The sequence below is a fragment of the Anneissia japonica genome, unplaced genomic scaffold, assembly GCF_011630105.1.
Source record: "Anneissia japonica isolate Jap-2015-1 unplaced genomic scaffold, ASM1163010v1 scaffold7731_len1735946_cov199, whole genome shotgun sequence".
NCBI lineage: Eukaryota > Metazoa > Echinodermata > Crinoidea > Comatulida > Comatulidae > Anneissia > Anneissia japonica.
In genome coordinates this window covers 1540981-1554629 of record NW_022758997.1, presented here as the reverse complement: position 1 = coordinate 1554629, position 13649 = coordinate 1540981, and the positions used below count along the sequence as shown (strand labels likewise).

The 13649-nt window shown below is 36.0% G+C and overlaps 1 protein-coding gene across 1 annotated transcript; it reads right to left on the bottom strand.

Moving 5' to 3' along the window:
* Nucleotides 1-10786: 10786 nt before the first annotated feature.
* Nucleotides 10787-13380, bottom strand: LOC117125537 (E3 ubiquitin-protein ligase TRIM33-like). Its single transcript, XM_033272060.1, has one exon. It carries the CDS (start codon nt 13318-13320, stop codon nt 12145-12147), a length of 1176 nt encoding a protein of 391 aa, XP_033127951.1. The 5' UTR covers nt 13321-13380; the 3' UTR covers nt 10787-12144.
* Between the last annotated feature and the right edge of the window lie 269 nt (nt 13381-13649).

Below are 13649 nucleotides of genomic sequence, written 5' to 3'. Positions count from 1 at the left end.
ATATTAAATTGACAATGGACCAATCAAATTTCATGACCAAAAATGTATCCCTAATTGTTAGAATTGAAAGATTTGTACATAATCATTGTATTTGAACTATGACCTAAAAATTCAATAACAATTTTACCAACCAATCTATCCACATTCGCAAAATATTTCTTTTATATTTCTCCCCTTGTCAGTTGTCAACATCCTTGATCTACTGCTGTGTTTCTTATGACTTGTTTCAGTACAGTAATTACAAATGTAATATAATATAATAATGGTGCTTTACAAACATTGCCACTTTTTCATGCAGTTCTATGTGGTTTTGTTGTTGTTTACATCCTTCTGTAGCTATGCATATATTATTGTTTGCCTTACATTCTTTGGTACTTTTAATTACTTTATATCACACATGTCTGTTTATGTTCTCCCACTTTTTTGGAGTGGGGGGGGGGGTGGTGATGGGGTTTCACCTGTGTTTCTTGTTTACGTTATATTCTGTATGTTTAGATATAAAACAAAAAAATGGACTCATTAAATGTGAAATTTTGATTGAAACAAGATAATGTCTGTAAATAATACAAATTTTACTTAAAAACAATATAATAAAATTTTTGGCCTACATTATACTTTTTTTTATATTGCAGTTGTAAATATGCAAACAAAAATGTACATTTATTATAGATTATTTGCTACTGTTATTACTATACTCATTTTATTTTTGTTATTGCTTACCATTGTTCCTGCTGCTGCTCTTATTAAAATTTCCAGTGCTCTCAGAGTTACCAAAATAGCCGATTGTTTACTTAATATAATAATTAGAGTGTGTTATTCCCTTTTGCTTTAAACAGTATGTAGTTTAAGTTGTGCTCTGTTTTGTATATTTGTGTATATATATATTTAGGAAATAAAATATGACAGATAATACAAAACATTCTTTTTTTTTTGGTCATTATCATTATTATACTAGTACTGCTTATTGCTATACATTAAACTGGTATATATGTATATAAATATGTGTATATAGTGTATGTATATATATATATATATATGTATATGTATATATATGTATATATATAAGACCCTGTCCCGGACTTGTTCCGTTCTCGTGCTGTTTATAAATGTGTTTGTGTCGGATGGAATTCCGTTTATATTGGCGAAACCCGCCGACATTTATCGACACGAGTCCGTGAACATTTGGTCCGTGACAGGGCCTCTTATATTTTTCAACATTTGCAGAGCTCGGGATCCTGTCGACAACTTTCTGATGAAAGTTGCTTCACTGTTCTAGACTCTGCGAATACACTCTATCAACTGAAACTAAAAGAAGCTTTGTATGTGAATCGGGAAAAACCTTCCCCAAACTAGATTTGAACTCGTCACTGGGGACTCATGAAGCTCGCGTGGTGCTGATTGAAAAGTTTTATATGCTAAAATATGCTGTAAGTAGTTTTTTAAAAAGAGTAATTTTGAGCATTTTTAATGATTTACGCATGCGTACACGCAAGTCTTGACGCCAGTGAGCACGGTAATGGCACAAAAAGTTGACTCCTGATAGAAATACAATGTCAGAAACACAAAATATGTAACAAAACATAATTTCCAGTTTCAGTACGGCGCGTAAATCGTGCTTTAAATTATCTGAAAAGTGATATTGAGAATTTTCAAATTTTAACGCACGCGCACGTCACTGTCTGCGCGTGGACGGTAATGGCACACGAAATTAAAACTTGTCAATTGTTTTTAAAACTGTCTGTTAGTTGGTAATGCCACACGAATTTTCCCTTTTTATGAACTATATATCAGCAGTCTGATAGCGTTAAAATACAGTCTGCCGCCCTCTGTTGTGGTATTTTACATTTTTAAGAGAGATAAAAGGGCTCCAGAAATTCATTCTTTTTTTACCATGATGACGTCATCAAAATGAAAAATAAAGGGACACTTCCGAAAGAGAATAGTCTTAGCTATAACATACTCACAGGTGGTGGAAGACGATCGATCAAGAATAAGCGAGATACGTTCAAATGAGTAGAAAAATATGACGTCATAAATAAAAATTCAGCTATAACTGATTAAAAATATGCCTGATTTTGGCATATTTGCACTGTATATCGGCATAAACCTGCGCAAAGATCCTTATGTTTGATGCACGCGTACGGCATTGCTATTAGCCATAAGATTATTAAAAAGAATGGAAATTTGTAAAAACAATGTCATGAACCCAAAATATGTTTAAGAAATACGTAATTTCTAGCTTACGTACGTGCTGCGCACGTAAAAATGCACGCGCGCAGTGGAAAATGTCAACAAATTCAACTAGTCTCGTGAAGCGGATCACCAACTAGATTTGTCACTGAGGATGAGTTTGGTGATCCGCCGCACTTTGACCCTCAGGAAGCGCGAGCGGAGCGGATTGAAATGTTTTTAAATGCTCAAAATGGCCTAAAATATGCTCTAGTTGGTTTTTTAAAAGTATAATTTTAAACATTTGAGAAGATTTTCACTTGCGTACGCGGACGTCTTGGCGCCTGTGCGCATGTTAATGGCACAAAAAGTTTACTCCTCGCCCTGGATTTATCAATGTCAGCTTAGCAAATGTCTTAAGTCAAAAAAAGTTAAGATGTCCCTAATAAATATCTTAAGCTGATTTATTACAAAATCTTGGCTTACAAATCGTCTTAGATGGTGCCAACGTACAATCGACTTTCTAATTTTAAGCAATATGGATAAATTTGACTTCGCAAAGACGAATTTAAGCTTATTTCTAGTTTGATAAATGTGGCCCCTGATATGAATACAGTGTCAGGAACCCAAAATATGTAACAAAACGTAATTTCCAGCTTCTGTACGTGCAGTGCGCGTGGAAATGAGCGTACGGTGCGTAAATTATGGAAAGTTTTGGGATGCTGAAAATGACCTGAAACACGATTTAAATTATATGAAAAGTGATATTGAGAATTTCCAAATTTCACCGTACACTCACGTGCGCGTGGGCGGTAATGGGACACGAAATTGAACCTTGTCAAGTGTAACTTAAAAACACCTGTTGGTTGGTAATGCCAAACAAATTTTCCCTTATGTACTATATATCAGTCTGATAGCGTCGAAATACAGTCTGCCGCCCTCTGTCGTCAATGATTTTTAGATAAATTTTAAGAGAGACGAGAAGGCTCCAAAAATTCATTCTTTTCGACTATTATGACGTCATCAAAATCAAAATGAAAAATAAGGGGACACTTCCGAAAGAGAATTTTCTCAGTTATAACATACTCTCAGGTGGAAGACAATCTATCAAGAATTAGCAAGATATGTTCAAAAGAGTAGAAAAATAATGACGTCATTTATAAAAATTCAGTTTTTTGAATTCAGATGGCAATATGATGACGTCACAATGTCCGATCATGCATAATGTGCTTTCAGAATATGTAATAAAAATTGGGGGTCATCCTAACGAGTTATAACTGATTAAAAATAGGCCTGAGTTTAGCATATTTTTACTGTATGTCGGCACAAACGCGCGCAAAGATCCCTATGTTTGATGCGCACGTACAGCATTGCTATTGGCCATAAGATGACTGAAAGGAATAGAAATTTGTGAAAACCATGTCAGGAACCCAAAATATCTAAAGAAAACGTAATTTCTAGCTTCCGTACGAGCTGCGCGCGTCACAATGCGTGCGCGTAGTGAAAAATGTCAAATTTTGAAATGCTCAAAATGGCCTGAAACGTGCTCTAATTTAGTCAAAAAGTGATTTTGAGCGTTTTAAAATTTTGACGCACGCGTTATGACGCGCACGCCACATATTTCTGTACTTGACATTTAACCTTGACCTGAAGTTCATGCCCACTAAATATGATTGAGAAATTACAATGTAGGATGATATGGTCGATAATGTAAGAAAGCAAAATTGCGCGTAGATACCGTCACGCAAGACTGAGCACGTTTAAAATCTTACTGTGACTATTCCAGGCCAACCCAAATGTTCGTAGCTCGCGGTAATGTTCGTAGCTCGCGGCAATTTTGAGATATCGTGCGAACAGAAAAGGGGAGAAAGAAAGAAGAATAACAAGATAAGAGGTGATCCGCTGGTGACGCGGATCACCAACAAACAATTGACGCACCTAAATATCACGCTTTCTATTTAGCTTTCTAAAGTTTTGAATACTCTGTTTTGTCAGCTGTTAGGATAAGTGTGTCATGTAATTTACATACACGGTGAAAGTAGTTATAAATAACGTGAACCTAACGCCCTAGATTCGCACTGATGAGGGAAATTGGTTTTCCGAAGCATGTCTGTGTAATTGCTGTCTCTTATACACATCTAGATGTGTATAAGAGACAGGTTTTGTATATTTGTGTATATATATATTTAGGAAATAAAATATGACAGATAATACAAAACATTCTTTTTTTTTGGCTACTGTTGAACCTCTCATTTTTTGTCTTTAATTGGCTTAATTAACAGAAATTACAAAAAGAATATGGTAATAGAATCTATAAATAAAGGTAAACAAAAGCCCAGACGTGACCTCCTTAAATATAATAAAAGGAAACAAATGAACATGGTTTCCCTTGTTCTCACTTATGATCCAAGACTCTCTAATGCGTCTCACATAATTAGGAAACATATGCCGACCCTACACAAATCAGAGGATATGAAAAGACTATTTTCGGAGCCTCCGATTGTTGCTTTTAGCAAATGGATAACGGTCCTTTACCTATATTATGAGTAGCGAACTTTATGACTAGCGAACCTTATGCCTTGTGGTCCCTTTAATAAATTATGAAAAGCGACCACTTTTCTTGCTTATGATTAGCGAACCTTATGAAGGGTGGTCCTTATTTTTTATGCATAGCGAACCCTTTTCTTCATTATGAATAACGAACCTCTGGTATAGGGTAAGCTAATGTTATGAATAACGAACATTAGAAATAAATGAACCTTATGAATAGCAAACCTTCTGACTAGTCCTGGTTAAAAAAATATTAAAACTTGGGAAAAAAAAGATATTTGCATTGTAATGAATAAAAATCACGTGGTCATTTTTTGTATGCCTATATTTTGTGAAGAAAATGTGAAGAATGGAAATAAAGGTGGGAGATACCCACAAAAGAGAAAAAAAAACAACTAGGCCTCATTCATTCATTAGTGCTCTGTCATTTTGACCAGTCCTCATGGCATCCAGTATTTTAGATGATATACTGAACATGTTTTGTCTTTTACAAAAAATGAGTTGTAAAAGAAAAAACCATGTTTGTCTTTTACAAAACGTGTTTTGTAAGAGACAAAACCATATCTGTCCCCTACAAACATAACGAACAGTGACATTTTTGTAATTTTATTGTTCCCTGGTTTTATTTACTCCAAGGTGTCCAGCAGTGGGACTATCATTGGCAAGGGAAAGTATGTTAGGGCGATATTTTGGGGGTAGTACTATTTGGTCGTGGGCTGGCAAAGTTTTATCGCCCTTAATGGAGGACCATTTTCTAAATAAAATATCATTCTTTAGATGGAAACATACATGGTGTGAATCAATTTGACCTGCTGGTGTATTGTCGTCTCTCTGTGTCTTTGCAAGTGTTTCTGGTGTAGTGTCAATTGTGTAATCATTTATTGTGTTTTCATCTTTCTTCGCAACTGCTTTGTCTTCAACGTGTGGGTTAAGTTTACATTGTTGACGTTGTTTTTGGGGCGTAGTTACAGGGGATGGTTTAACGTTAAGGGCCGCAGCTAACTGAAGTGCTTCCTGCTTTTCAATGTCGCGTGCCTGAGGACCATTTAACATCATAGGGGTTACCTTTTATAACCTCATTACCGAGCAACAAATCCTTGGGAGTATCTTTGCTTACAACTGCTTTTAATTTACCGTTTTACCGTTATAAGCGTTGCATTCTACATATATTTCTACCGCTGTGAAGGATACGGATTTACCAGTGATACCCCTAGTGTTGCAGTCTCATTCATATAATCGCATGATCGGACAAATGTACTTTTAACTACACTTTGGGAAGAACCGGTGTCTCTAAAAGAATGGTTGCCTTTTGGCCATTAATTGTGCCGGGGAGTAACCATGTGTTATTGTTAAATTCTCTAGTAGTAAAGCAACATGTATTATTATTCTTGGACATAAATATTCATTGATTTGTTGGGAGTGAGGATTGGCGTTTCTCTGCATAATTTAGTGGGCAATCTCTACTAAAGTGACCTACCTCGTGGCAACGGTAACATGTCTGATTGCGAGGGCCTGTCTAAGATCGGGTACGGGGGACGTTGCTGGGGCTGTAATGGGTTGTAAAAAGGGAGGGGGATGGGGCATCAATGGTTTAGGGGCGTCTCTGGGTGGGGTATTAAATATTGGTGATGGTCTAGCACTAGATGAAGGGGGGAGGGTGGTCGGGTGTTAGGCGGTGGGGAAAATTGTTTTGGCTGAGATTTGATACGGTTTCAATCCAAGACCTGCCTTTAATTTCGATAACGTTGTCCGTAATCCTAGCAACTTCTTGGGACGTTTTTGGTTCTTTATCTTTGACCAATGACAACAGGGGATAAGGCAAATTAGTAAGAGCTTGGTCAAGTAGGGAGAAATCTAAAATTTCTTTAGGATCGTCCAAATTTACTTTGGCTGACAAAAGTCACCTCTTCATATCGCGATCTTATTTACCTACCCACTCTTTAGCGGGCATAGTAAGTGGTTTTGGGGTTTGCTTAAATTGGCGTTTATATGAATCGGTTGTCAGATGATACTTGAGGAGGATTGCTGATTTTAGATCAGCATAAGTAAAGGGTTCTGTACATATCACTGTACGCCTCTCTAGCTTTTGCTGTAAGCTTTATTAGAAGGTAAAGGACAAACTGTTCGTTAGGGATCAGACATTGATGTGCAATCCTCTCAAAACATGTTAAATATGTATCAATGTCATCACTTTCATTAATTGTAGGAATTTTATTGATGGGGATATTGGTGTGTCTAAATGTCGAGGGTAAGACTAAGGCTGTTGACCTGAATTTATTAGTTCCAGCTCTAGTTCTTTAGTTCTAATCTTCATGCTTTCTAGTTCAATCTGGGAGTGTATTTGGTCAAGTTTAGAATTACTAGTCATGATCGGACTCTCATAGTCATAGTATGTTCCGAAGTTATACCTTGGGAATTGTCAAATAAGCCTAAGGAATGGACAGTAAGGGTATCATCAGCGTCTCTTGGTTTGCGATCTGGTTTGTCGTTTAGTCGCCATACTAACGATTAAAGGAAGTTTAAAACTTAACAAACTTACTGTGAACAAATGAACATAAAATTGAAAATGCAAATCCATTTATAACTGTATGAGAATTAGTTGAGATCATGGTTACTCACCCTATATTCTTGTGTGAAGCGCTCTGTTCTTCAAACTTCAGAATCAAAGTTCACTTCTTGTAAAAAGAAATATAGTATGGTCTTAGGTGCTTATAGCTTAGAGCCACCGCTAGCCACCATATATCGGTAGCGTGTCGAGAGCCAAGGCAATGTAATAAGGTAGCAGGAGACAAAAGTAAAATAGTTGCAAATATACTTCAATATAAAAACAATGTTGAGGAGTACACTGATTAGGACTGATGTAATTGTCTCTAAAATCAATACGAACTGATTTCCTAACTAAACACAGGTACATATATACATAAAGACAGGAAACAGGGATTGATAACTTATTTAATTAGTATGGTCATCATAATTTGGGAACATGCTTTACTGTAGTAAAGTGGCAACTTCCTGGAGGAGTAGTAGGAAAATACAACCTCAGGAATGTACATACAGTTAGTCACAGATTGCAACACTACGACAGGTATGCTCTGGGGAACAAGAGGGGTGAACGCCTTAGGTGCTATGCAACTATAGGGTACTATGTTACAATTAACAAACATGGTTTGTACAGACAAACATGGTTTTGTCTTTACAAAACATGTTTTGTCTATTACAAAACATGTTTTGTATAGACAAACATGGTTTTGTCATTACAAAACATGTTTTGTACATACAAACATGGTTTTGGATTTTGCAAAACACGTTTTGTACAGACGAACATGGTTTTGTCTGTTACAAAACACGTTTTGTACAGACAAACATGGTTTTGTCTTTTACAAAACATGTTGTACAGACAAACATGGGTTTTTCTATTACAAACATGTTTTGTACAGACAAACATGGTTTTGTCTTTTACAAAATATGTGTTGTAAAGACAGAATAACTTTCGTATATTACAAAACATAATTTGTCCCTTACAAACATGGTTTTGTATGAAAGAACTGGTAGTGTGTCGTTTGGCCCCCGTATCAAGGCGTTGAGCCTTAAATAGGTTCCTATCAGTTTTTGTTCTGGTTCTCCGCCATCCTCGCTCCAGTTGTTTGCGGAGTGTTTTAGCCTTAGTGATTTCAGTTAAATACCAAGGACATACGTGGCGAACAGTGATTTTTTTCTTTCTCAGAAGAGCATGCATATATTTAGGGCAACTGATAGTACTGTTTCGTACTGACTGATAACCTGTTCTAAGCCTAGTCATCAATATTCATTAGTTTGGCATTTTTGATGTCTTGCGCGAAAACTTAATGGTTTATTGATTTAAACTTCCGTAACAAGCTGTTTGGTAGATAGAGGTTTAGATTTAATGTACAATGTATAGCTCCATGATCTGTAAGAAGACATGGAACATTAAGTGATTAACAAGAAATATTTCCTATAAAAAAAAAAAAAAAAACACACACCGAAAATTCTGTAGCTTATTCAATTTTTGTGTACAGCTACTTCCAAATTTCTCCTATGTGTAAATTTTGTTATCGTATTTTTTAAATCAATATATATATAGCCCTATGCTTACTTATTGTTAAGGCCTAATTTTTTTACTGCAATATGCATAATACTGTATATGAATTAAAGATTTTTTTAAAAATAACATTTATGTTAAAATAATAAAATGATAAAAACGAATAAGAAATTATCAAAGGGTGGGTCATTCTGTCCTGTGGCTGGGTTTGTCTAGGTTGTAATCCCATATTAATTAAGTTGTCACCTAGAAAGGCTCGACCACGTTGATAACCTTCAGAGGCTTCATCATCAGCTATTGTCGGTCCACTGCTGGACAAACGTTTCAGGATATCGACGCCAAATAAATCTTTTTCTCTTGCTGTGTTGCACCATTTCACTCTTCCCCAATAAATATCGATCTCATCTCTTAATCTTTTACGTTGTTTTCCCTTGTTGGTTTTGCCATCCACCCTAGTCTGTTACTGTTTGTAGGCCTACTCCTGCTGACTACAAGTTCAACAACCAGAATAAACACCACTGCCAGGGGCCAAACCGCATTTTTACAATTATTGTTATTAATATTAATATAATAATATTAATTTCAATATTATTTTATTTATTTGTATTCATTCCCCTCCCCAACTAGCTTGGTTAGGCCTTTCTACTACTGCCGCCAGTATGTGGCTATTTTTAATGGATCGATAAGACATGGGTACCGTACGAAATCTCGATAATAGTTAGCCTAACTCTAACCCTCTTCAGCGTAAGGCACCGTATTTTTCGACATTAAATTTAAATATTTCACTCTGTGTATATTTTGTCGAATTGTTCAATCTTACGATCATATTCTCACAGATTTTCTCCCGCTTCGACGTCAAACTTCTATCTCGTTTAGGAATCACCGACAATCTGCCTTCTTACCACTTCCTTGTAGAACCGAACGTTTCAAATCTTCGTTTCTCCCATATGCACTTAAGCTTTGCTCGTCTCTAAATCTCGACCCGTCTTCTGCAAACAATGCCTCTATCCGTGCTCTCCTTGGAACACATTGATTAGTTATTTAATTCTTATTTTGAGTATTTTTATTGGCTATAGTAAATGTTGATATTCGATTGTGTTATGTTTTTGTATGTCGGATAATAGCACATTGATGTCTTTTGTAGCAAATAAATATTGAATTGAATTGAATTGAATTAAATGTGGCTCTACTACTTGGCTGGTAGTAGGCCCTAGGTTGTGTCGTCAGTTGTCATTTTTTATGGGATTGTCAATGCAAATAATAGTCATAGGTACAATAGAGCCTAATATACTTTTTTTTTGCGATAATTTAATTAAAATTCCCCCTGACGAACACTGATGAACTGGCTGTAATAGCCAAAATAGATGCTTTCGACCCGCTTGAGTTCTCATTATTTTCCATCCATAACATATAGTTTTCCCGTTTCTATTTCATACCCTTTTCGCAGCCGCTATTTGGTTCCTGAGACGTCTTCACACCTGCTATTTTTGGTTCCTGAGACGTCTTTTTGGTAGCTGCGCATGCTCAACATGGCTCGATAACGTCACTTACACAATGAACAGGCTCACTGGCTGTCTAGCATTTCCAAGCGCATGCTCACTTTGTTTTTGTAGATAATTCACGGACGTTATTTGGTAACTGCGCATGCGCATTGCTTAGTTCGGAATTCGAGTGTGGGTTGTGATTTCAAGTAGTCTGTATCAAGTTCAATCCGGAAATCGTCAATAGGTACAGTGAGTGGCGATTGATTTTTGTTGGGCCGGGCAAAAATGTATATATTATTATTATTAGGAGATCTTTGTTTGTCAGGTCTGGTCCAAGGTAAAAGTGATTGATAGCAAGTACTTGGGTTGATTCCACACAAGATGGTTCATAGTAGAGCCCTGGTAAAGTGTAGGCCTACCGTACTGTGTTTACTATATGTGATTCCCAGGCAATTTATTAATCATGGTAGCAAATTATAAAAATAATAAAATGGCATTGGCTCAATAATCTTATCTTTTTTATTTCCTATGGTTCAATAATAATGTTATGTTGTAGATTAAAATTACACTTAATCTTTTTTATCTAATCAAATCAGGGAGCAGTACATGACTTCTCCCTGATAAAGCCAACAATTTTTCTTTTCGAAATTTCTACCCCATATAGACAAACTAATTACAACTTTAACACATTTCGCCTCCATTTTAAAGTATCTTCATACAATAATTAATAATCCATACCCCGTCGCTTGTGCAATATTTTCTAAATTTTACACCTCTATTATATTGATAAAATCTTTCAATTTCAACATCCCTGTGTATCTCAATTTTATTGTTTTTTGCGATCAAATGTTATAAATTTAAATTTTACTGTTACTGTTTAGTTTAGATCTAATTCACAGTTAGACTTTGTATTTTCTCTTTACAGTTTATGTATGTTTTTCTGCTCTTTATATGCCTATTTGTTTATTGTCAATATTGTGTCAATTCAGTGCTTGCGCTGCAAGAACAATATGAATAAAACATGAATGAATATGAATATGAATGAACCTGGAAATTAAAGAAAAGTAAACATTCACTAACGCAATTCCCTTTATCTTTGGCATACAAAATACAGAACCTTTGAGGTGTTTCGTCTGACGAACATTCTTTGTGGTAGTAGAATATCAGGGTCCACAAAAAAAAAAATCTTTATAGCGTCCCAAATGAACAGTTCTCTGGCATATGGAATCGTGTCTGAACAAAACAGCAGTGTAATTTCATTCATTTCATTTCATTTCCTTAGGCACGAGCGCCAAGGATATGCCAATCAGTGAACATAATCACTATCCTACGTGCATATCAATTAAACGACAGGGGACCGAATGAACCAGTACACCAAGGTAATCCCCTACTCTTCTCGAAGGATGTACTGGGTTCTTTAAAGTGCAGACGAGACAATGCACTTCTGTGTGCGCACCACTACCTCCGAGGTGACTGCCTGATGAAGAAATTTGACTATAACCCAGCAGATTTATTTTATTCTCCCAAGCCATGGCAGTTTCTTTATCTGGTCAAATTCATCCAGTATGTAATGCACTTAAAGCAAATGAATGCTGACAGCCGTTAACTTGGGAGTCAACCTCTCGTGACATACGGTACGGAACACTGGGGAACCTTTTCGTTTAGTTTATGTCACTGATCACTCTATAGCAGAAATACACCGAAACTGATTTTCTTACGAGGTAGTGTCATATTTTAAGGCACATAACTATAATGACGCTTTCCCACACCCCCCACTGGATCATTCATTGTGTTCTATAACTGTGACTTGCATTTGAGGCCTAATACCATCACCCAGAAGGTTTATTTTATGCCAAGCGTTGAGAAAGACTACTGGAATAGTTACAACGGGGACGGACACGAAATACGTTCCCTAAATTGTTTTGATGTGCTCGTACATGGTTGCTTGTTTTGTTTAAATTCAATTGTTCCTATAGGTTTTGATGAAAGAAACATTTTAAGGGGTTTTCTCTCTTCAAAACAAAACGGAATAGCCGAATTGCTACCATCTGCACCTCTTTTAGCAGTTGTTTCGAAAGACTGCGTTTGAGATTTTCCTTTGGCCACTGCACATACTCGCTGACCACTCATTTGTTTAGCCTTTTTTAGAATTTCACTGGCATCAGTCATATCTGCAATAGAGCAAGGGGCTTGAACTAATCTCTTAACATGCTGTAAAACTTCATGCAGTTGGCTCAATTTCTCCTCTTTCTCATTTTTTGCAGCCTCACTATTTTGCAGAGCGGACTTAGATTGTTTGGCCAACTTATCCAATACCTGCTGTTTAGAATCATCAATCAACTGATGAAGCTCTTCAGCGAAGCGTTCAATATCTTCTTTGCATATGGCCACAGACTGATTTTGAGCTTCTGTATCCTGAAGATGCTGATCAAATCCCTTCTTCATTTCCATCTCTTTAGCTAAACAGTAACTCAGAACTGTGTTAGCTTCTTTTTTTAAATTTTCAATTACTGTTTTCTGGTCCTTAATATCATGTTGTTTGTGACTGACGACAGTGCAATCCATACATACAGGCAAGGAACAATCAACGCAGTAAAACTTGACAGTAACATCAGAATGTTCTGGGCACATAAGCGGTTTAGCTGCAGCGCGTTCCTCCGCATTCATTGACTGATACTGCTCTAAGGTCATCACAGTATGACTTTGACAAGAAGGTATTTTCTGATGGTTTTCAACACATTCTGTACAAAAGAATTTTGAACAGTCCATGCAGCGTGCAGTCACATTTTCGTTACACAAAAGGCAGTAATTAACTTCCTCTTCATTAGTGCTGCATTTCTCGTTCATGTTGTTAGTTGACCCACGAAGTGCTTTACCTGGTAGACCTACCTCAAATTTGCGGCACGTCAGACACGTCAATAAACCTTCCTTAGAATTCACACAGTCTCCAATGCATTTCACGCAAAATGAGTGCTGACAATCTAGTGTTTGGAGAGGATGGAACCTCTCTTGACACACAGAACACATGGCAACATTTTCAGTGATTTTATCAGCCATTGCTCTCCCTCAATCACTGCTTATTTTCTTTTCTAAAATTGTCTATTCGATGTTCGATTGTATAGGCCTACTGCAAAAAATAGAACAATAATAGAAATATTAAATAAATTTTAATATATATATATGTATATGTATGTATATATATATATAAAGTTATATATCTAGCTGACTCAAAATAAAATATTCATTGTACTACTTTCGACCATAGGTTATCATCAGGCAATGATGAAAACGGATGGAACAAGATTATATATATATATATATATATATATATATATATATATATATATATATATATATATATATATATATATATATATATATATATA